The sequence below is a fragment of the Tamandua tetradactyla genome, chromosome 8 (assembly GCF_023851605.1).
Source record: "Tamandua tetradactyla isolate mTamTet1 chromosome 8, mTamTet1.pri, whole genome shotgun sequence".
Taxonomy (NCBI): domain Eukaryota; kingdom Metazoa; phylum Chordata; class Mammalia; order Pilosa; family Myrmecophagidae; genus Tamandua; species Tamandua tetradactyla.
Genome location: NC_135334.1, coordinates 17,678,570 through 17,703,443, shown reverse-complemented (window position 1 = coordinate 17,703,443; position 24,874 = coordinate 17,678,570). Strand labels below are relative to the sequence as shown.

At 41.0% G+C, this 24,874-nt stretch overlaps 1 protein-coding gene and 1 pseudogene across 1 annotated transcript in view; one reads left to right on the top strand and one right to left on the bottom strand.

Annotated features, from left to right (window-relative positions):
• Positions 1-24,874, bottom strand: part of CLMP (CXADR like cell adhesion molecule) — a 117,342-nt gene that overhangs the window by 31,017 nt on the left and 61,451 nt on the right. The window contains exon 2 of the mRNA XM_077112623.1: positions 9,096-9,253. Coding sequence (XP_076968738.1) covers positions 9,096-9,253 — 158 coding nt within the window. The remainder of the gene's footprint in view (positions 1-9,095; positions 9,254-24,874) is intronic.
• Positions 5,100-5,724, top strand: LOC143644091 (spermine synthase pseudogene; annotated as a pseudogene).

The window sequence follows — 24,874 nt, the reverse complement described above, 5'->3', positions numbered from 1 at the left end:
CGTTTAGTCTGCTTTACCTTAGTCCTACCCAGGTCAGCTCCATTCATATCTTTAATTAAAGTCTGATCACTTTTTCAGTGTTTTTAGCAGTTGCTGTGGGGTAATATTGACTTTCATAGCTGCAGAACTCTAGTTCTGAGTCTCAGGTGTCATACAAATACCCGAAGTTCCAGGAAACGACCAGGATATACACAAAGAACTCAGCATCTCAGAATTTAGAAATAATAGTTACAACTCCTGACTGCTGAAAAAGTTTACAATCTAGGAACCTTTACAATAGGCCTTCACCCAATATGGTTTTGAATTCAATTCTCAGAGTTTGTACATTATAGTTAATCCATATTAATGAGGCATAATAGTATTTGTCTTTTCCTTTCTGGCTTATTTCATTCAACATACTGTCCTCAAGATTCATTTATCTAGTTGTATGCTTCATGACTTCAGTCCTTCTTGTAGCAGCCCAGTAGTCCATTGTATGTATACACCAATGTCCCCCCTTCCCTTCTTCAGCTAATGTACCCATAGGTCACTTCCATCCAACACTGCCGCCATAAACACCAATGTGCAAATGCTCATTTGTTGCCCTGCTTTCAGTTCCTCAAGTATGCACTTCATTATGGGGTTGCAGATCATATGGAAACCCCCTAATGTTTATTAATGAAGGAACTGGAGTCAGCCCAGAACTAACCCACCCTAATTCCTAAACTATCTTATTATACAAAGTTAAATCTAACCAAAATTGGCCCATCTGACATGTGCAGTAGCTTAAACTTTAACCTATAAGTGACCTGTAACTCATTATAATTCTAAAAATCATGCCCATCATCATATTAAGGCTGCAATTTTCTTAACATACATTCTGTGACTAAGCATGTAATCAGTCTGTGCATGCTCAATAATTAGATCATCTCTAGCTTCATCATTTAAAACCATTATACTAATTATCCTAAAACCTGCCCATCTTTTGTTTCCATAAAACTACCAGAATCCTGAAATGCAGAGGGACCAGCCTCTTCAGAACGTCAACTAGTTCCATCCCTCTATGCTATATTATTGACACCCCCTTTCAATATGAAAAAGTTAGAATGGCCATAGCCAAATACCGCTTAAGAGTGGGAGAAAAACCATAGGTAATGGTGGAGTTATGCAGAGAAGGTAGGGTTTAACAAATGAGTGTGATTGCTAAATCATTATATTGATATTTCTTTTAGTCTCCAGTATTTTAGAGCAGCTAGAAGTAAAAACCTAAAATTGTGGAATTGTAACCCATACTAAATTCTGAAATCTGTTCTACAACTGATTGTTGTGCTGTGCTTTGAAATTTATTGCTTTTTTAAATATATGTTATTTTTCACAAAAAAGAAAAAAAGTCGATTGTGATGACACATGCACAGTTATATGAAAAAAATAAAAATAAAGGAAAAAAAATTTAATGGAGAAAAAGGAGATAGCATCCAAGTAAGCACTTGACATCTTTGGAAAGATACCCAATTTCAAAATAATCTTAGAGAACAATTAAATAACTGTTAATAATATGGGGATTTCTCCCACACACACCTCTGACACAGATTGAGGCTTAGTTATAGTCCTGCAATTTTGGCTCAGTTTTCTTTTCAGATATATTTTTAATTCCTGATGCTTGCTTTTTTTTTTTTTTTTTAATTCTAAGAAATGTAATACTGAAACTAAGCGTGTACTTGTGGTGTGTTGGGAGAACAATGAACAGAAATCTAACTCTTGCAAAAAACAAAGAAACAAAAACATTGAATATATGAATTGCAGTTGTTGTGGGGCTGTTTGTTTTATGACATTCATAGTGGAGTTGTTCCAGGCCCACTTTTAGCGGGTGGGGATAGGTCAGTTTTTTCAGCCTCGTGTGGAACAGGTGGATCAGCTCAATTTTCAGGCATTTGTCCCACTTTATCATACCTGTCCTGGATTGAGAAACTGCCTGGAATGGAGATGGACACAGGCCCTGCTCTCAGAAGCCAGATAGAAGGGGAAAAGGTGAAGGGGTGGTACAAGAGGCTTGGTATGGAAATTGGAACATCTCTTTCCTAATTTTTCCATTTGAAAAATAAAGGGGAAGGTTTCTGGAGTGTATTCCTGGCTAAGCTTGGGGGCGGTGGTCACTCTTTGGAAATCCAGCTGTATTTCCATTCCTAGCACCAGGAGGAAAGCTCCAGAGTTCCAGTGGTCATGCTGTCAAGGCTGAAATTCGACTATTCCAGAGACTATTTTCCAGCCTAGACTTCTCACCCCCAAATGCTTCCTGCATACTCTAAGCATCCTACAGCAAAGGGGCTCAGATTGAAATGCAAAGCCAAACTTCTGGGTCACCCTAGGCCACCGGAAGTCTATTTTAAGTACATCTATTCCAACTTTCCTGCCTCCTGTATTTTCTCCCTCAACCCTCCTCACCTTCACTCCCAACACTCTGATAATTATAAACTGTTGGCAACTTTACCCCCTATGTATTTCTTATATCTGTCTTGATATCCCTACTGCCGAGGTGACTGTTGTTTAGGCCCTTATTGTATAGCCTTATTGTTGAAAAAATTATCAACACTCTGATAATTATAAACTGCTGGCAACTTTACCCCCTATGTATTTCTTATATCTGTCTTGATAGCCCTACTGCCGAGGTGACTGTTGTTTAGGCCCTTATTGTATAGCCTGAAAATGTTCAATCTTCTTGCTTTTTGAGTTGTCCTTTAAATCAGTGCTCCACAAAGTGCCACAGTAACCACTCTAAAATTCAAATATGTCCCTTTCACTCTTAAAATCTTTCAAGAACTCCAGGAAAAATTCCAAACTCCTAGTATGGTATGGAAGACCTTCCCTTTTTGCCCTTCTATACTAGCTATGCATGATTTTCCAGATTACTCCAGCCTTTGTGCCCATGCTTTTGTCTCCCATCCAAGTACTAACCAGGCCTGACCCTGCTTAGCTTCTGAGATTAGATGAGACTGGGTGCATTCAGGATAGCCTGGCTGTATACTGCCCCATGTTCTTGTGATTTCCCTTCCAGGCAATTCCTTCTATCAAGACTAGGATCAGCTGTGCCTTCTTGAAGAAAGACTTTCTTGACCTCTTCCCTCCTCCCATTATTCTTGGCCAGTGGCCGCTCCTTTGTGTTCATCTAGAGCACTCACTCTTCTCTATCATATTTATCTCTTAGTTCTGAAATTGTCTTTTTATGTATTAATCTATTCAACTAGCTCCTTGAGGATAGGGTGTGCATATAGTAGGAATCTAACAGCTACTTATTAAATTTAACGAGATTGCATTTGGATTTTTTTACAACTTCCAACAAGCTTTTTCCTGTATCATGGCCTTTGCGTAATTAGTTTTGTCTAGAACAATTTTCTCCCATATTTTCCTTAGTTCCTTCATAGTACATATTGCAATTTCAAATTATTTATGAAGATGGGATCTCGAGTGGTTAAGAGTACAGGCACTGCAGCCCCCAGTCTCCCATGGTCGGCTTCCCAGGCATGGCACAGGGCCTCACTGCACCATGGCAGCAGCACGGCACAGCACCCTCAACTTCATGTTCTACACCAAAGCTGATGACGAGATTATTCTAAAAAATCTCCAGTCCATTTTCCAGGAGCAGGGAATGACAGAGTCAGTGTATACCTGGCAGGACCATGGCTATTTAGCAACCTACACAAACAAAAATGACAGCTTTGCCAATTTGAGAATTTACCCACATGGATTGGTGTTGGTGGTTTGAAGCTATTATGTACCCCAGAAAAGCCATGTCTTTTAATCCTCATTCAGTATTGCTGGGTAGGATCTTTTTTATTGTTTCCATGGAAATGTGACCCACCCAATTGTGGGTGATAACATTTGATTAGATGGTTTCCATGGAAATCTGTCTACCCATTTAAGGTGGAGTTGTTTACTGGAGCCTTTTAAGAGGGAACCATTTTGGGAAAAGCTTTAGAACGAACAGAGCCACAATAACCAACAGAATCCACACAGCCAGAGACCTTTGGAGATGAAGAAGGAAAACATCCCCAGGGGAGCTTCATGAAACGAAAAGCCAGGAGAGAAAGCTAGCAGATGTCACCATGTCTCCTCCCAGCTGAGATGGAAACCCTGAACTTCATCAGCCTTTCTTGAGTGAAGTAACCTCTTGTTGGTGCCTTAATTTGGACATTTTTGTGGCCTTAGAATTGTAAACTTAGAACTTCTTAAATTCCCCTTTTTGAAAGATGTTCCAGTTTTGGTATATCACATTCCAGCAGCTTGCAAATTAGAATAGTGGGCCTTCAGAGTTCTGACAATGATGTACAAGACAAAGGAGAAATTGACCATCTTTTCAATAAAGTAAAAGAAAGAATGAAAGAATTGAGTCAGGACAGCTGACTCATTGTAGTGAAGTGATTACCACCCGTCATACTAGGAATTGCCATTGACAGATACTGGCTCACTGCTGATGGTGATGGGCACCTGCTCTTCTTTGCTAGCTGCCCAAATACAATATACCAGAACTGGAACAGCTTTTAAAAAGGGGAATTTAATAAGCTACAAGTTAACAGTTCTTAGACTGCAAAAATGTCCCAATTAGAGCAAAGATATAGAAATGTCCAATCTAAGGCATCCAGGGAAGGAAACCTTGGTTCAAGAAGGCTGATGAAGTTCAGGGTTTCTCTCTCAACAGGAAGGGCACATGGTAAACATGGTGACATCTGCTAGCTTTCTCTCTGGACCTCTTGCTTCGTGAAGCTCCCCTAGGGGCGTTCTCTTCATCTCCAAACGTCGCAGCCTGGTGTACCCTTGGCTTTGTGGCATAGTTCTGCACCTCCCTCCTTGTTCTCTAAAATATCTCCTCTTTTATAGGATTCCAGTAAACTAACCAAGACCCATGTAGAATAGGTGGAAACATGTCTCCATCTAATCAAGTTTAATACCCACAATTGATTAAGTCACATCTCCATGGAGATAGCCCAATCAAGTTTCCAACCTATAATACTGAATAGAGATTAGAAGAAACTGTTGCTTCCACAAGATTGATTAGGATTAAAACATGGCTTTTCTAGGGTACATAAATCCTTTCAAACCAGCACAGGCACCTGGTTGAGTATGACATGGGTGAAGTGGTATATGATAAAGACTCACCTTATGAGAACATAAAATTCTACACTCAAAGCAATCTGGAAATATTCTTATCCTCAATGAGAATGTTAACTTGGCAAAGAGTGAATTTGTGTACACCTAGGTGATCATGCGTAGTGGGAAAGACTTTGTCATTGGCAAAAACACTGATTCTGGGAGGCAGAGATGGGGACATAGTATGTTAAATAGTCAAACTGAAACTAAAGATGGTCACTGTGGTAAAGATTGGCCAAATGGTGATTGATGGGTATAAGAAATATATGCGGAAAGCTTGTGGTAATGTCTTAGACAATCTTAAAGGAGAATGCTATCAGGTTCTGATAAAAGACTGTGTCCCAGTACTGAAGTACACCAAGGAAAGCAGAAAGTTTGACTATTTGATTAATGATTTGACAACTCTTCCAGTCTCCATATCTCTGGAAGAAGGTTCCACGTGGAAGTTTCTCAGACTGATTCTAAAGGATGTTTAGGCTAAAGGATGATTAGGCAGCCTGGTGAAGGCTGTTCAATGCGCTGAACTCCTAGAATGTGGTTTTTATTACTTTTTATTTCTGTGTGGGTTTTTTTGTTTTGGTTTTGGTAGATCTTCAATTTGGATGTTGGGAAGAATGAACACATTGTTTTGTTCCTGAGAGAAGTTCTTGATAGCGTTTCTTGTCAAAAAAAAAATTGACTTAGATGTTAAAATTTGACGCTTATAAGAGAAAGAAAATGAATCACATCACTTCCATTAAAATTACAAAAGAGGAAAAAAAGAGTGCAGGCACAAGGACAAATATTGAATGATCTCACTGATTAGAACCAAAATAAGCAAACTCATAGAGTCAGAATCTAGAACATAGTTCCTCCAGAAGAGGGGGTGGGGATAGGGAGTGGGAAGTTAAAGTTTAAAATGTACAGCGTTCCTATTTGGAAGCATGGAAATGTTTAGGTAATGATGGTGGCAAGGATAACACAACATGTGACTGTAATTAGCAACATTGAAATATATATCTGAATGTGGTTAAAAGGGGAAGTGTTAGCTTGTGTATATGGTAACAGAATAAAATGTTTTAATAATCCATGGAACTACATTACGCAAACAGTGAACCCTAAGTTGAGCCATGGATTGTAATGAATAGCCCAATTATAGGAATGTGCTACCATCAATTGTAACACATGTTCCACACCAATGCAAGGTGTTGTGCTGGGGTGGTTTATGGGAATCCTGTATTTAATGCATATTTTTTTGTCTTGTAAACCCACAGTTTCTCTAATAAAGAAAGAAAAAAAAGTGCAGGCCCTGATGTCAGAATGCCTAATTCAAATGCAAAATGGTGGGTCTGAGGCAAGTTGCTTGTGTGCGCACACATGGATGTCTCAATTCTTTATTTGTGAAATGAGACTAATAATCCTAGTCACAATGATTGAAATAAATGAGCTAATATGTGCTAAACAATTAGAATTGTGCCTGGCATGTAGCTAACATGTATTGCTCTCTACTTATATTTATTTGTTTTCTTGTTTATTTAATGTCTTTTTCACTGTAAGCTCCCAGAAGACAGTTCACAGTTGTATTCCGGGTGCCTAGCACTTTACAAAGCATATAGCAAGTGCTAAATAAATTAGTGTAATCTGATTAACTGAATAAATGACAAACCTTACTTTAGAGTATCACCTGAAGACAAATAGGGACCCGTGACTGTTTAAAGTCTTATAAATGGCCTTTTCTCTATCAGCACATTAACTTCTTAATCCTCCTGTTCACTTGGCTGCTTACCCATGCGACTCTTTTCCTGTTGGTTAAGTGAAAACATTTGAGTGAAAGTTGGATGCGTGGAGTCCCTCTTGGATTGGTATTGGTGGATCATAGGTTCTTATTTACTTTGTTCAGAGCTGAGAGTATCATTTCTAGGCTAGACCAAGAACTTGTAATAAACATGGTCAGGTTAAGGTGACCTTGTTCTACAGAGTACACAAAGAACCTTAGGATAATACACTATGAAAACCTAATGACAAGGCAGCATCAAAATAACAAGGTGGGGCAGGCAGCTGTTTTAGCCAGTTTAGACTCCAACAGTGGTCCTGAAATTGATTTTCCCTGTCAACCTTAGCTTCTCCCACCATGAACATCTTGTGAAATTAGTGGTACAGACAGCAGGGAGGAAAGGACAACTTTTAATTTTTTAGCAGGGAAGGAAGAAAGCTCTGAAAAAGAAGGAAAGCCTAAAGTCAGCTTCCCTAAGGTATAGATTTTTTAGAATTTAAACTTTCTGTTTGGAATAATTTCACATTAGCAGAAAGGGTTGCAAAATAGTTCAAGGAACATCCATATACTCTTTACTCAGATTCACTTATTCTTAGCATTTTTCCTCCAATTGCTTTATTATATTCTCTCTCTCTTTACTTCTACTCACCCCCCCTCAATCTGAGCATAAGTTATAATCATGGCCCTTTATCCCTAAATTCAGTGTGTATGATTTAAGAATAGGGATATTCTTTTACATAACCCCAGTACAGGTAACAATTTCAGTAAATTTAACATTAATGCCATACTGTTATTTAACCTACTCTTTGTATTTCTATCAAATGACCAACTGCTGCTTTAAAAAAATGTTTTGTGGTAACATATGTACAACATAAAATTTCTCATTTTAACCACTTTCAAGTACACAATTCAATGATATTGGTCACATTCACAATGTTGTGCTCCCAACCACCATCCACTACCAAAGCGTTTCGATCACCCTAAACAACAACTCTGTACCATTCAACGTGAAACTCTGATAACCTGTAATCTACTTTCCGTCCGTATGGGTTTGCATATTCTAGATATTTCATTTAAGTAGAACCATACAATATCTGTCCTTCTGTGACTGGCTTATTTCACTCAATTCTAGCATATTTTTTAAAATTATTAAACTATTAACAAAAATATTTTAAAATAATAAATTCATGAATAAAGGGGGTGAAAATAGAACAGAAAACCTACGTGAGGAAAGCTACCTCCCACACCCGAGTGGAGTATGGTGGAAAGAGCATGGGGTTTTAAACCATTGAGTGATATTAGCAACTCATTTGGGTCTGGGGTTCATCATCTGTGAAATGGGGCTAACAGCCACCTCACAGTGTTGAAAGATCAAAGTACAGTGTGGTGTTAGGGGTTAGTAAATCACTGCCTAAAACCTGCTCCCTTCTTCCCTAATCTTGCCTCCACCTGCCACTCCTTCATAAAACCCATATTCCAAATGGCTGAGAAAACAGGGGCCACTACGACAAAAACAGCCGATATCTTAGTTCTCATTATCGGATAAAAGACCAGCCCAGCGGATCTTCAGGACGCAGACCACTACAAGTTCTGTTCACAGTGCCTGAAGCATATAAAAACCCATGGAGTGCCATGGCCCTATGCAACCTCAGTACTGGAGACCCAGGGGCCAGCTCATTTAGTTTCCAACTTTAGTTTTATGTCTTTGGCTGGCCAATTATATATGTGTTAAACATTTTCCTTCATGTCCCATACTTGTTCCTCTGTATCATGTTGTCACGTTCAACAAATCTTATAGGTCACGATGTTGTGCACAGCATAAGCATAGACAGATGGTAGTGGTTTAAGAGGAGCGAGAGACGCAGGCCCCTAGAGTAGCTGTTGGATTCTGGCCCACTCAGACTAGGGAATCAGCCCTGCACCTTAGTCCCCTTCTTAAGTGAGCACACTAATATTGCAGATTCCCACCTTGGGCAAATGCTGGATGGCTTTCCAGTAGGTGTTGCTCCCCAAAGTACATAGAGTCTCTTATCCTCACTACCCAAACACTTTTTCTTCTCTGTAGTTTTGTGTCTAGAACCTTTAAAGTATAAGCCAGAAGAAAAAGGCAATTCTAGCCCTTTCAGACCCAATGAAAAGGACCAGAAGAAGCTCCGAGGAAGACCCAGTGTAGTAAGGAAGGGGAGGAGGGAGTCTTGACTCTAGCCAGGTGTATACTTACCACTTTCTGGTTCCCTTCGTTATCAGTGAGCAGCCATTCGATATCCAGGTTGTCTTTTTCCGGGAGCCCCAATTGATGATGACAGGGCAAAGTGACCGTTTCTTCTGCCACTCTCTTGATCTCAGTGTGAGTCCCCAAGGTTCCAACATAGTAGGAAGCTGGAAGAGGAAACCTCTAATGAGTGACGCAGAAACTGGATAGCAGTGGGTGAGGAGCAAATTTAACAACACATGATTATTGGATGTTCCCATAGGCCAAGCACAATGCAGGGTGTTAGAAGAATCCTAAACCAGATATGTCAAAAGGCCCAGGTCCTCCACTAGCAGAATTCATCCCTTCACCCCACTGGATTACTCTCCTACTGATGTCTGTCTCTCCTGCCTTATTGGAATTCTATAAACCATGAAATCACTTAGGCCAACATTGAGCAGATGTTTCTCAAAGGACAATGCTCACAGAAATCATGCACAAAGTTGCCCAGTTCCTCATGTTCTTGAAGAATCAAAGCCATTTAAAGCCGGAGAAAATCTCGGAGATGGAACGTTCTTATTTTACAAATGAGGATCCTTACAGTCAGCCACAGTTGTTACTGACCAGTGGCATGTATTTAGGAGGATGAAGAGACAACTGTACACATTTTGTAATTTAATGGGAAATTAGTCATGATCAAAGGGCCATGGAAATGTAATGAAGAAAGAAATCATAGGTAATTAACTTTAGGGTTCAGGGAAATACTGTTGTAAATAGTATAAATGGTGCATGTAAATCAGCTATATAATGTTTAGCACTTAGTGCCTCTGAATCAGCTGTTTTTATCATTATCAAGGAGGTGGTATTTGATATGGGCTTTGGGAAATAGAATTCTTGTAGAATTGTACAGAGGGTAAAGAAAGGTGTTGAGATGGCGAGGTGGATGATGTGAATAAAGGCACAGGATTGGGAGGTTTGGGGGGATATTCAGTGACTGATAATAAATAGTTCAGCTTGGCTAGTGTGAAGAATAAATGTGGAAAATTACTGATAGATGAGATTGGAAAGGGAGGGCAGTTTATGTGATGGAGCTGCAATGGGCAAAATATTAGCCTTGTTTTAAGGAAGAAACATTTGGGAGCAGAGTGTAGAATACACAGGACCAAGAAGATGCTGAGAAAAGCCTTTGTGGAAAAGCTGTTAAAATTTTCCAGGTTAAGAGCTATTGTCCCAGGATAATGGCAAGGGTGGTAAAGAACAAAGGACAGATTGGGAAAGGCAATGTGGAAGTCAAAATTATAGAACACGGCGACTGACTGAATATTAGAGAGAGAGAGAAAGAGGATTCAAAATCAAAGATTGCTCTTTCTCTCTAAGCCCAACTCTGCAAGTAAAATCATTACCGTCACCCCCACCTACGTGGGACGTGACATACAGATGCGAGTCTCTCTGGCAACGTGGGGCATGAATCCCGGGGATGAGCCTGGCCCTGACACCATGGGGTCAACAATGCCTTCCTGACCAAAAGGGGGAAAAGAAATGTAACAAAATAAGGTAGCAGTGGCAAAGAGAGTTCAAATAGAGAGCTATTCTGGAGGCTATTCTTATGCAAGTTTACTTTTCAGAAACCTAAAACCTTCAGATGGTTCCTAGGCCAGATAAGTCCTGAAATCCAGAGAGCCCAGTCTCTCCAAGAACATCAACTGGTCCCATTTCCCTATCCCATATTGCTGACACCCCTTTCCAACATGAAAAATGTTAGAATCGGCATAACCCAAGTATCTCTAAAGATTGAGAAAAGTATCAAAGGAGAAGGAGGAGTTATAATAGAGAACTTAGGATTTAACAAATGCATATGACTACTGAATTATTATATTGATATTTCTTTTTAGTCTCTGGTGTCTTGGAGCAGCTAGAAAGAATTATGGAACTGTAACTCATGCCAAACTTTGATATCTGTTCTATAATTACGTGTTACAATGTACTTTGAAATTTATTGCTTTTTTTGTATATATGTTATATTTCACAATAAAAAATATTAAAAAAATATCAAAGATTGTTTTCAAGTATGTGTGACTGGAAGGACGGTGTCTGCATTAGCCATCTGGATTAGCAGTTTGGGTTTAAGTCTATTGAGTTCAGAATGCCAATGGGATGTCCAGGCAGAACTGCCCAATGGGCAGCCCTGTACACTTCCCCAGCCCACAGTGCCTTCTCTGTCACTGCAGATGCTCACACAGCAACCTGACAGTGTATGCCCTCTTTCTGGATAGAGAAAGCCACAGCACCCTGGACTTTGCTGTAACTATTCATTTTCTATTTCTCTCGTGCCTCACAAATAAAACTCTTGGAAGTGTTCCTATTCCATCTGCTCTGCCCACTCACCCACCCCCTCCCTGTGGATTAAACGGTGGCAGGTCCTTGAATTTCCATTAGTCATCGCACAAGACACTATATATGGGAGAAGGTAAGGAAGGGGTTGGCATTGTCCCCAGAACAGGTGCCAGGTCATAGGCTGGGTTTCCACTTCACTTCTAAGCACCTCTTAGAAACAGGTTCCCCTCAGAGACCTCTGAGCAAATGCAGGACTGCCTCCTGGAGAGGTGGGCTCCCACAGATAGTCCCTGCTTCTCTTAGGGACACACATTCTTTTATGCCCCTGTCTTCTTTCTTCCATTCTCTACAGTTTCATAGCACATGGTTTCCAAATATGAAACAGCCCTTTCTATTCAAACGAAAATTTCGAGTTACCCCACTTGGGTCTTCTCCCTCCATCAGCTAATATCCCTTTAGCCAATAGGATTGCAGTTTACTTTTGGCTTTCTTTACCTCTACCTCTCATCTTTTTTCCAGGAATGGTATCCTGTCAGCAACTTTAGATTCCTCCTTCCTATAATCTCTCTCTTAGTGCATGGTTAAGGCTTTGAAAATAGTGATTATTAAATCTACCATATTGATGACTGATGAGCTGATATGATGGGACAGCACCTATTCTAGGAATGATCTGTCTGGCATTCACGGTATACTTTAGCTCTGGATCCTTCTTTATCTCCTTCCCCAGTAATAAAGAAGCTCAGTGAGAAAAATGATCTCTTTCAGTCATTCACAATGAAACAACATATGGCCTCTGTGGCAGTTAGATTCAGTTGTCAACTGGACTAGGTGAAGGCACCTAGTTCTGTTGCTGAGTACATAAGCCAATGGTACGTGAACCTCAACTGTTGTTGATTACATCTGCAGTCGTGCCTGCTGCAATGAATGATGTTTGACTTAATTGGCTGGTGCTTAAATGAGAGAGCGCAACGTAGCACAGCCCAAGCCGCTTGGCATATTTCATCTCAGCCCTTGCAGATCAGCCCAGGCCTTTGGAGATGCAGAAAGAAATCACCCTGGGGAAAGTTGTTGGAACCCAGAGGCCTGGAGAGAAGGCCAGCAGAGATTACCCTGAGCCTTCCCACGTAAGAAAGAACCTCAGACGAAAGTTAGCTGCCTTTCCCCTGAAGAACTAATGAAATAAATCCCCTTTTATTTAAAGCCAATCCATCTCTGGTGTGTTGCATTCTGGCAGCTAGCAAACTAGAACAGCCTCCAAGCTGGACCAGCCCTAAGTGCCAGGGCTTGTGTGAAGTTTCCTCTCCTAGAGAAAATTCATTTGCCACTTCAGAAGGGCTTAGGAGCTGCTGAGCAGGTAGGACAACGAATCAATGCAAATAAGCTACCTCTTTCATCCCCTGTTCATTTCCCTGTATCAACTGATAGCAAACCTGTGAAAGGAAAATGGCTGCAGCTTTGCCCTCAGGGAAATGGAATGAGAAAGAGGGAAGCCGGAGAAGACAGTTCCACTCCACAGCAAGGCTGATTGGGCTGAATCCCTTGGAGGCATCCACCCAAAAAGAGGAGCAGGTGGATTCCCAAGCTCTGGGGCAAAGAAAGAAGCCCAGAGGTATCTGCGGGGCCTAAGAAGTACCCTTTGGGGCCAATGGGAGAAGCACTTTGTAGGGTGTTACCCACATTCTCAAGGCTCTAAAAAATTTCTACTTAGAATTTGAAACTCTAATAGGACCACCATTAAGTGGGCACCTCCTACGGGTTAGCACCACACTGAGCACTTTGTGTTTTCTCTGAATTTTCGTAACAACTCTGTGAAGAAAGTATTCTTACTCTAATTTACTGATGAAGCTTGAAGAGGTTAGCGACTTGCCCAAGATCATTCAGGTAGGAAGTGACAGAGCAGGGACCAGATCCCAGACCTGCCTCACCTGCTTTCACCAGTGTGCTCTGCTGGCCTGGTCCTCTCTGTATATATGACTTCTTAGATGTCTAAGTCTCCTATTAGCCTATAAATTCCTGGAGATTACGCAGTATCTTTCATTCCCATAGCACTTAGATCTGGTTCACATACTGTTCAATAAATAAATATTTGTTGAATTGATTAGAATCTAACCTTTGCTCTCATTTTACCAGTGAGCAAACTGAGGCTCAGGGATAAAAGAGTTGGGTCCAAGGCCCCACAACTCATTGAGTGCCAGGTAATAACTATAACTCACCCATCCTCTCTCAGTCCTTATAAAGGAGCTCCAGAGCAGCTGAGATGTTAGCCAGTTTGCACAGTACTAGGCCAAGCTTAGAAGAAGATCTCCACCTTCTGCCTCTGATTGCTTTCCACTGGACACAGTAAGGCTTAAAAATGAGATGGGAGCCAGGCAGGTGATGGTGGCTCAACAGGCAGAGTTTTTGCCTGCCATGCTGGAAACCCGGGTTCGATTCCCGGTGTCTGCCACACAGAAAAAAATAGAAAAGAAAAAGACAGGAGCCTCGTACTCCAGGCAAAGCTAGAGAGTCCAGCACCACTTTTTTTTTTTTTTCAAAAAGAGAAAAAGTAGTTTTTAATTAGTCGTTTAGCAGAAGATGAATAAATAAATAATAAATCTGCTTCCCCAAACGGCAGTAATTAAATGCAGTTTCATAGAATTAAATGATGGGCAGGTTTAGGATAATGAGCAGTGACCACAGATGATGTAATTATTAAGCACGCAGATTTATTAAATGCTCCATCACAGAATTTAGTTAAGGAGTTGGCAGCTTTAATATGATGCGGGGCACGATTTTTAGTAATATAATGGAGTTTGGGGAACTTGTAGGCTAAAGTCCCCTACAAGTAGTTCAAAGTATTAAACTACTGCACCCATCAGGTGGGCACACTTTGTTTAGATCTACTCTTGGTTATTAATGTAAGTTTTGACTTGGTGTGGTTTAGTTGTGAACTGACCCAAGACCTTTCATTAATAGACACTAGGGGCTGTCTTTACTGATTGCAAGACTCTAAAGTTGGAAAACAGGATAAATGGGGATAAATGAAGGTCAGTCACAAGGTTTTCACAATCCCAGGGGCAGAAGATAAAGGCTCTGCAATGACTGTCAGAGATCAAGACAGTTGTATCACAGTGTAGAAATTTCAGGTATTTCCCTTTCTACTCTAATATATTAGAAAGCAAATAGGAATATCTATATAAAGATTCAGTAATCAAAAGCCCAGCACCACTTTTGTGCAGACAGTAGGCACTTACTACACATTGAATAAATGAATGGGAAGAGTCAGCTAGGAGAGTTGCTGATTTAAGCCACTAGAGGGAATCAAAGGTTCAGATTTGTTTTTTTTTCTGTCCCAACAGTATTAGAAAAGAGCGGTGGGTGGTGGGTGTTAACGGAGAGCCAAGTTCTATTTATGTGATATCCAGAATTGAATACAGCAGGGAGGGGGCCACGCAGTGAATACACGTGTCTTTCGGAGGCAGGGCGCCTCAGGGTCTAAGCGCCTGTACCTCTTGAAATGCTGCATCCTTCCTGAATCTCGGTTCCCCAGTCTCCAGGAGGGCACCAGGATCCCTGTGTGCTTCTAGGGGCCATCGGTGCTTATTAATTCCTCCCCTGCTCCAGAGACTGGACTCTGAGTATAAACTCTCAGGCTTGGCAGTGCTGGGGTGGGGTGGTGGGGGTGGGGGACTGTGGAGCATGTCTGCTGCCTGCCAGCTGGGAGGAAAAGCACCATTCAGCCACCAGTGACTGGTGCTCCCTTAGCATTTAAGGATTCGCCTTCCTTAAGAAAGTCCTTGAAGATCATCATTTAACTTATGAGAAAAATGTGGTGTGGATAATCATATTACCTAAGACACAAAGTGGCAGATCAGCAAAGTAGGGGAATAGTCTCCATTGGGCATCTGGGATTTTGTTGTGGCATTTGACCCTAGCAAGAGGTGCAGGACAGCAGCAGTGGGACAGTGGCTGTTCCCATGTACACAAGCAAAATGAAATGCATTTATGGAAGCTGTGGCTTGTCCTACAGAACTCTGGCACTTAACAAAAGACCTCTGGGAACTCGGGAGAATTACCCTTACTGCACCATGGGAATTAAGCAAAACACTGTAGGTGAAGTGCCCAGCACAGTGACAGCAGCCAGGGTCTGCCCCTGCACTGTTAGCGTCTGTCCCCTACTCTACTCTACTAGAAGAGGAGGCTTTTCTTCAGGTCACTTCTGCCTATGTGCAATTAAGATTAATTTCAGATTTTACACTCTAAAGGGCATTTAGTTTTTATTAAAGTCTCTTGAACCATCAAGGAGCTGATGTAGGGGAAATTTTTAATAGAAACTACATGCTGTGTTTAAAATACCCATTTCTCTCTTGATTCCCTCGCAGAGACTTCTACTTCTCAAATACTTACTGAATGCCAAACATGGCCCAAGGCACCCCGGGCCCACAGCTAAGCTTGCTTGTGCACTCTCCGAAGGAATCACAAACCCAGTGCCTGAACTTTTGGGTAAGCCACAGTGCTTGGTGCAGAGGTGGCAAACAGCTGGATCGTTTTTTTAGAATTGAGTTGTTGTTTGCTAGACTGTGTGGAAATGCAGCTTACAAGTAACCAAATAAGGAGACATGCAGGTTATTGTCCCACGGATGTCAGGGATTGCAGCTATGACTTGAGCCCCCATGCACGGCTAGTGGAGGCGTGGAAACGCCTCCTTCCAGTGTGGGATTGTGCTCTTCTCATGGACCTGCTCTAGCCAACTGTTCACTTACCTGGATGGGAGCAGAATGGTCTTGTGTTTGGCTTTACATATCATTTTCAGGAAAGCCTCAGGTAATTAAAAATCATCGAACGACTGTCAGAAAAAGAAAAGGAACTTCGGAAGTCTTCTAATCAACCCCTCACAGTGTATAGATCAAAAAACTGAGGCCTAGAGAGAAGTGTCTCACCTGAAGGCCTCCTAACTTCTAGACCAATATATATAATAATATTATAATATATAGCTTATATATATGATTCCATAGGTGCACATGCACACGCATACACCTTCCAGACCATTTCTCGAATACTGTGTGCAAGTCAAGAGACAGCATGATGCAATGGAAAGAGTATGAGCTTTGGAGTCAGACAGAGCTAGATTTAAACAATGGCCATAAGACTAATTAGTTACCTGAACACTCTGGTCTTTTTTTTTTTTCTTCTCATCAAAATGAGAATAAAAACAGCAACCTTGAAATGTTGTAAGGATTACACATGATGTGTGAAAAGTGCCTAGCACGGGCAAATGATATATAGTACATAGTCAATAGGTGGTAGGTAATGTATTAATTGTACATGCCGCACTTTGAAAGGCAAGGAAAGCCAGAAAACGTGCTGAGGCAGGGAACCAGGATCGTAAAGAGTATGGAAGTAATTTTGCTTGAGGGAAAAACTTAATATTTGGCCATATTTGCTTTATCTCTCTCTCAGCTTCTTTTTTTTTCATGCACCAGCTGAAAGTAAGGGGCAGGCAGCATGACACTTTACTCTAAATATTTTAGCAGGCTTTTCCTAAACATAAAGGATGTCCTCTGCATAACTGCAACACCATTCTCAAGCCTAGGAAAATTAATTTAATTTATTAATTAAATTAAATGAAAATTAATTAATATTGCATGGAAGATCATTGCTGACAAGAGTGATTCAGGAAGACTCCGATGAAAAAGTAGGATTGAGCTAGTTGTAGAAGAAGGTCATGCTTTTTCTGCACAGAGCTGGGGGAGGATAAAGCATCAAGATGAGCAAATGGTGGGACCTGTCCTCTCCTGTCAGCTATCTTCAAACTAAAGAGCTTCCTTTACCAAGATTGAGAGACCTGTTTCCCTCCTCCCACAACTACCCCAGCTGAGACTAATCCCCCATGTTGATAACTGTGAACTAATGATGTTTTGTGTTATATGTCACATCTTTCCAATCCCAGAATCTCTCCTGCTAGCTGCCTTTATGAGGGACTGTATTGATTTATTAAAGCTGCTGGAATGCAATACACTAGAAATGGAACAGCTTTTATAAAGGGGATTTATTACGTTGCAAACTCACAGCTCTCTAAGGCCATAAAAATATACAAACTAAGACATCCAGGGAAAAATATCTTGACCCAAGAAGGGCCGATATCTGTCACATGGGAAGGCACATGGCTGGTGTCTGTTGGTCCTTGTTCCTGGTTTCGTTGCTTCCAGCTTCTGATGCTAGTGGTTTCCTCTCAAAGCATCTGTGGGCCTTTACTTGACTCCTCAGGGCCACAACTCTGAGTTCTGTCTTGCTTAGCATCTCATGGAGACTGCTGCTGGGCTCCAGACATCCTTGTCTAGGCATCTGCTCTCTCTGTTGGCACTACAAGAATTTCCAAGCATCTCTGTTGGTTCTGAAGCAACTGTTTTCCAAGCGTCTCTGTTGGTTCTTAGCTTTCTCCAAAGTGTTTCCCCCTTTAAAGGACTCCAGTTACTAATCAAGGCTCACCTTGAATGGGTTGAGTCACATTTCCATCTAATCAAAGGCCACACCCACAATTGGGTATGTCACATCTCCATGGAAACAATCCAATCAAAGGTTGTCGCTCTAAACCATAGGTCTGGCCCCACAAAATCGGATTAAGATTAAGTACAGCTTTTCTGGGGTGCATAATAGTTTCAAACCAGCATAGGGAATGAGAAAACCTCATTCACTAAATGATTGAGATGTTTTAATGTCTTCTTAAATGCAATCATATGTTTGACATCAGACAAAGCCTAAAACTTGATGGAATGAAGCTTGTGAGTTATCAGTATTATTTCAGACATCTGGGAATTCAAGTGTCCAGCCCGGTTATTTTTCCCCCTAGGAGGTATTTGTTCCTAGAGTCCCTAAAATGTATGGTGTGTGTCAAAGGATCAATGAGCCTTCAGCCAGCATTGAGCTTCCTCTTGCTTCCCAGATGGTGGGTTCCTTTTAGAGGAGGGGAGGGAGGAGGATAGGGAGGGAGAGGGGCAAAGGAGGCAGGTGAGGATGAAACAGGAAAGATGGAAGGGGAGGAGGAGGAGATGGAGGTGGGAGGATGTTGAGAAAAAGAGGGGACTGATTGGAGGAAGAGGAGAAGAGGAAGGAGAGAAAAGGAGGAGAAAAGAAGGGGGGTTAGAGGTAAGAAGGAGAGGAGAGGGATAAAGGGAGACCCTTGTAATGATGGAAGACACTTGGACATATTTTCAGATTTAACAGAGGCTGATATGAAATTATCAACTCGCCTCTTTTCCTCTCTGTGAAAACTGCCTCAATATAACTTGCATGTATTTATTCGCATTAAAAAGTCCTGTTGAGCTCTTCAACTATCAGATATGGTTCAGGGCAGATGATAGCAGTCTCTCCTCCCACAACCCCCTCAGAAGTTAACATTTAATAATACATTACATATTTCTTAACAAACAACAATCAACTAAGCTCATTCAAATGCAATGTCTCATTTGAGCCTGATGATGATTACTGGAGAGCTAAATTTACCAATGCCTGTTTAGAGAAGAGAAAACTGAGTATCAGAGAAAGAAATCAGTTTGTCCAAGGGCACTGTGGGGACTTGAGCCCACCTCTGATTTTTATCCTTTTCTCTTTCCCACAGTGAGGGTCACTGCCTTTACCTTAAAAGTGGCAGGTTGGAAACAGAGCTCGGGGTGACTCAATGGTGATGGTACAGAGCTAGGTAGCAAAGCTAATCTGATTGGACACACCTAAGATTAAGATTTATAATTATCTTCCTAGCTGGACTCCGGAGCCAAAAGGAAGAAAAAGTTTAATAGAGGCAAATGCTAGGAGTTGCAGCCAGATACAAGGACAGGATGGGAAAGGCCTGAAGGACCAGCAGACTCCATGAAAAATATTCTATCATCCTGATGGGCTGCTGAAAAGGCTGAAGGAGTCTGCAGTGGGGCAGCACTCAGCGAGGCTAGAAGTCCCAAACATGGGGCATAACAGCTTCATCGTTCTTTCTGCAGGCCAAACGAGCCTATCTAGAGCACCTGTGTTCTATTCTAGATGCCGTGAGTGGAGAGGGGCGTTGGCATACATGTTGGCACCCAGTGGGTTGGGACCCGGAGGTGGTGAGGTCTGAAAAACATATCGTATGAGGAACAGTTAACAGAATTGGAGGTTAAATGTTAAGGGGAAGGAAGACTAAGGAGCAGCATGACAGCAATCTTCCAACCTTTAAAAGGCTACAAAAGAAGGAATAGGTGTATTGCTGTTGTTCTGGAAGGCAGGATTAGGTCCAGGTGACATAATAAATTCAGCCATATTCAACATTTCTTTCCACTGAAATTATGTGATTCTCTTCATACAAATGAATTACTCCATTTGGACTTAGTATGTAGATAGTCTTGGCTGACTTGGTTGTATCATTTAGTGAGTTTTCCATTACTGGAGTCATCCAAGCAGGAGTATAGCAGAGGCAGGGAAAGAGATCTTTATATGTAGATGTTGGACTCAATATTTAAAATCCTTCTAACTATATATTCAATGAAAGATTTATTGAGGGCTTATTATATTCAGGGCACAGTCCTAGTGGAAAAGGATGCTAAGTTTAAGATACAAATGTTTTCTATTTTCTTTCATTGTATTTTGTTAACAATTAGCTTTTTTTTGGCGGGGGTGGGAGGATAGTGGGGGGTGAGGCATGGGTTGGGAATTGAATCTGGTCTCTCGCATAGCGAGCAAGAATTCCACCACTGAACTACCTGTGCACCGAATTGATTAGCTTTTACATAGTTTTTACAAGGGTCTAGTTTTGTTCCATTGTCAATACTACTTTTAAAGATTGTTGAAGGGCTCTTCAAAAGAGCTTAAAAGGAACTGGCCCATGCAACTGTAGCATTTCTTTCCTAGCTGTGATGGATGTTTTGTTCCACAAGGGGGCAGAATTGGCTTTTCAAGGTTTAGCTATGCTGAACCTTTAAGAGTTTTCTCATTATTAGTAATGAGGATTATAATTGACAAAGAATTAAAAACTACCTTGGATTTAATTTTGATAAGCACCTTTTTTTTTTTTTTTTTTTGCCATTTGTGGTTATCTGCTACATTTCCAACCATCTGCATTTGATTTTCAAAGTCCATGGAAGAAGTGGACTTTGAAAATCTTAGAAAAGATGAACTTTATCCAGGAAATAGAAACAGGCACATTTTAAGTAACATAACGTCATTGTTTTAACTTTTTCTAAATGAAACAGATGTTTAGTTCATCTTCAAAAGTGTCATCTCTTCCTGCTTACAGCCTAAGACCAGAAAAAAATAAATTTTAAATGCCAGACTTATTATGAAACAAATAAATTTCTAGGATGTTGTGAAGCGTCATCTCTAGGGAGTTGAAAAAAAAAGGCAAAGACAGAAGGAACAAAAATCTGTCCCAGATAGTTTAGGGTTGCTGCTGAGGAATTGGCAAAAGAATTCCTAAGGTCCTTTCAATCTTAAAGTTTCTTCTTTTTCTAGGCCTACAACTGAACTACAAAATCCTGAATTTCTCTGGCTATATGTTATCTATAATCTCCAACTTTGGTTAGCCGGGGAATTATCTCACCTTTAGCCCAACTTAATATTTAAAACTAGACTGCTGAGGCGGGCCGCGGTGGCTCAGCGGGCAAGAGTGCTTGCCTGCCATGCCGGAGGACCTCGGTTCGATTCCCGGCCCCAGCCCATGTAAAAAAAACAAATAAACAAACAAAATATAATAAAACAAGAAAATGTTTAAAGATGTTTCCCTTTCTTCCTCCCTTCCTTCCTTCCATCCTTCCTTCCTTCTCTCTGTCTTTCCTTCCCTTCCTCCCTTTCTCTTTAAAAAAAAAAAAAACTAGACTGCTGAAATATACATCAAATTACTTATAGTCCTTTATTATCGGAGATCTGAAACCACAGCAAAACTCTGCCTTGTGATCTTGATGGATCTTTAAGTATCACATTATTATTACTGTGTATCACAAGATATCCATGGCCACCAGTTTCTACACCTGATCTCTGATACTTCAGATTCTGGGTACCTAACAGGAGCTCCTAACGGGAGCTTTGCCAAAACAGCTGGCACCCAGAGGGAAGTAGCTGGGAGTGTACATTTGCTCAACATCGGTTCACCAGGTGCTACCAGTGATACGGAGATAAATTATTTCATCTTTTGTCTGTGAAGAGGTCACAGCCCAATAGACAAATAACACAAGACCCAGACAAGCCCATCTCAAGGCAGTGCGTGATAAATAGCGACTGAGGGTCAGAAAGTACTGTAAGAATTCGGAGGGTGAGGTCACTAAGGTGATCAGGGATGCTTCATAGAAAAGGAAGTTTTTAACCTGGACCATGATGACTAGGTAGAACTTTAGCAGCGATACAAGATAAGCGAGGACACTCTGGATAGAGGGAAGGGCCGCCTGACTGCTTAGCAGGCCAGTCACCAGGCTGGCCTCAGAGTTTGGCAGGTTGGAGCGTCACTGCGGACCCTGAGCCCTGATGAGTTCTCCAAGACTAATGGAGGGAAGGAGGAAGGCCAGTGGTATCACGTAATCAGCATGTCCCATTGGCCTACAGCCTGGGGGCTGACCATCTGGGAGTGATGTTTTATCCTGACTTCTCCAGTAATGATTGTTAGGGGAAGGACACTGAACTAGTCCATGGGACCACTCTGCCATTCAGATATACAGTGGCTGCCCCTCAGAATTCTGCCCTCATTATGTATTAAATGCATGTTCCATGCATGTGTTCATATTCACAGACACACGCACACACCTGTCCAGAGACCCCTACAAGCACACCCGTGTCAGTACACGGATCAAACAAGAATGTCTGCCTTTGATTCTGAGACTCTCAAAGAACTAGATCAGATGCTTACTTATTTCATTGACATGTCTATTTATAGCCTCTCTCTCATTCCAAACGCCAAGTCACCTTCTAAATCTAAATCTTTTATTACCTTCAGCAGGGAAATTTGAACAGAGGAGAGAAATTAAAAATAGACACAGACTTACTACTGAGAGGGCAAAGACAATTTTTAGGGATGCATGACGATGGAGAACTGGGATTATGTGGATAATTAAAATCCATTGATGAATTAAAACCTCAGTTCAGCCTTTGACTTTATCCTTTCCCCTCCACTATACTGAAGCTAAAAACAAAGAGAAGATGCCTGGATGAACTTCATCCCTCTCACTTCTCAATGAAGTACTGTGGAACATAAAAAAAGAATTGAGGGAGCTGTATTTTCTACTCACAGATGCATCACCTCCTACGTGATTAAAAATGATAGTGAGTACAAATTTGCCATCCCATATATTTTAAACCCCCCATATGGAAACATTTATTAATAATAGTCTAACAATTTTTGAGTGCTTAGTATGTGGAAAGCATTGTGCTATTTGATTTACACTCATTTCCATTTTTCATCTTCTCAACACTCCTTTGAGATAAGCACTATTATTATCCTCAGTCTACAGACAAAGACACTGACACCTGGAGAGATTAATTTGCCTGGGATCACAGTTGGTAAGGAGTAGAGCCAGGATTCTAATCCAGCCATTTTTAACTCTAAGGCCCTTAACATTAATGCTATATTACTGCCTCCCAGTAGATTCATTTAACACAAAATTTATTGATCTAGAGCTATGGTAATATTCTTGTAAGTTTTTTCAAAGCTTTTCATTATTTTCTTGATCATATGTAGAAATGTTTCTCAATTTTTCTTTACTTGCATACATATCTAAGTATATGTATATGCTCTCATATTTATATATAAAATCACACTCTACTATTATTAAGATAGGTTAAATATTGGCGTTATATTAAATAGTGGCATTTTAGGATAGGCTTTTAAAAACTAGACATGATGGACATAATGCTGAAGAAAGAAGGTAGATGCAAAAAAGTGCATTCTACATGACTCCCTGTATGTAAGGTACAGAAACAGAAAAAAGAAGTTGAGTTAGAGGTTAGCCTTAGGGGGAGGAAACCTTGAGGAGGATTTATAAGGTGCTGGTTACAGTCGATTTTTTGATTGGAGTGTGTGCTAGTTTGAAATGATGTATGTACCCTAGAAAAGCCATGTTTTAATCCTAATCCCATTTTGTAAAGGCAGCCGTTTCTTCTGATCCCTATTCAGTATTGTATGTTTAAAACTGTAATTAGATCATCTCCCTGGAGCTGTGACTCAATCAAGGGTGGTTGTTAAACTGGATTAGGTGGAGGCATGTCTCCACCCATGTGGGTGGGTCTTGATTAGTTTACTGGAATCCTATAAAAGAGGAAACATTTTGGAGAATGAGAGATTCAGAGAGAGCAGAACAACATAGCCAGGAGAAGCAGAGAGTCTACTGCCAGCAACCTTTGGAGATGAAGAAGGAAAACGCCTCCCGGGGAGCTTCATGAAATAGGAAGCCAGGAGGAAAAGCTAGCAGATGATGCCATGTTTGCTATGTGCACTTGCAGATGAGAGAGGAACCCTGAACTTCATCGGCCTTCTTGAATCAAGTATCCTTCCCTGGATGCCTTAAACTGTACATTTCTATAGACTTGCTTTAATTGGGACATTTTCACAGCCTTAGAACTGTAAACTAGCAACTTATTAAATTCCCCTTTTTAAAAGCCATGCAATTCTGGTACATTGCATTCCGGCAGCTAGCAAACTAGAACAGAGTGCTTGTTACTTGGGTAAGTTCATTTTGTGAAAATCCAAAAACTGATCAAGCTATCCATTAATGAATGTGCATTTTTCTGTATGTATATTATACTTGGCATTCATCATTTATTGTTGCATAACAAATTACCCCCTAACTTAGCAGCTGAGGACAACAAACATTTATTACTTCAGAAGTTCTGGGTACAGTTTAGCTGGCTGTATCTGGCTCAGGCTCTCTTATGAACTGGCAGTCAAACAGTCATCTGGGACGGTGATCTCATCTGAGGCTCAACCGAAGGTGGGGGCGGGGGCCTGGGGGATATCCACCTCCAAGTCCACTCACATGGTGTGGGGAGGCCTCCATCCCTTGCCACATGGGCATCTCTGCAGGGCTACCTCACATATGGCAGCTGGTCCCTCTCCAGGGCTAGTGCTCCAAGACAGAAAACAAGAAAGCACCCAAGATGGAAACCAGGGTGGTTTTATAATCTCAGAGGGTATATTTCACCACTGCTGTATAATCTCAGAGGGTACATTTCATCACTGCTGTTACGTTCTATTTGTTAGCAGCAATTCAATAATTCCAACCCACACCCAAGGAGAGAGAAATAACAGGAACCAGGAACCACTGAGGGCAATCTTGGAGGCCGCTTACCACATACTCTAATAAAAATTTAAAAACTTTTAACTCCCTTAGCCTCCCTACTTTCATTGATAATCATTGACTCAGAATAAAAAATGCTTTAACAATTTACTAGTTTTATTCATAACAGCAACATCCCTTGAGAGTAGGTTCCGACACTCATTCTTTCCATTTTATAGAAACGTAATAAGCTTGATATCACTGCTTTTGTTT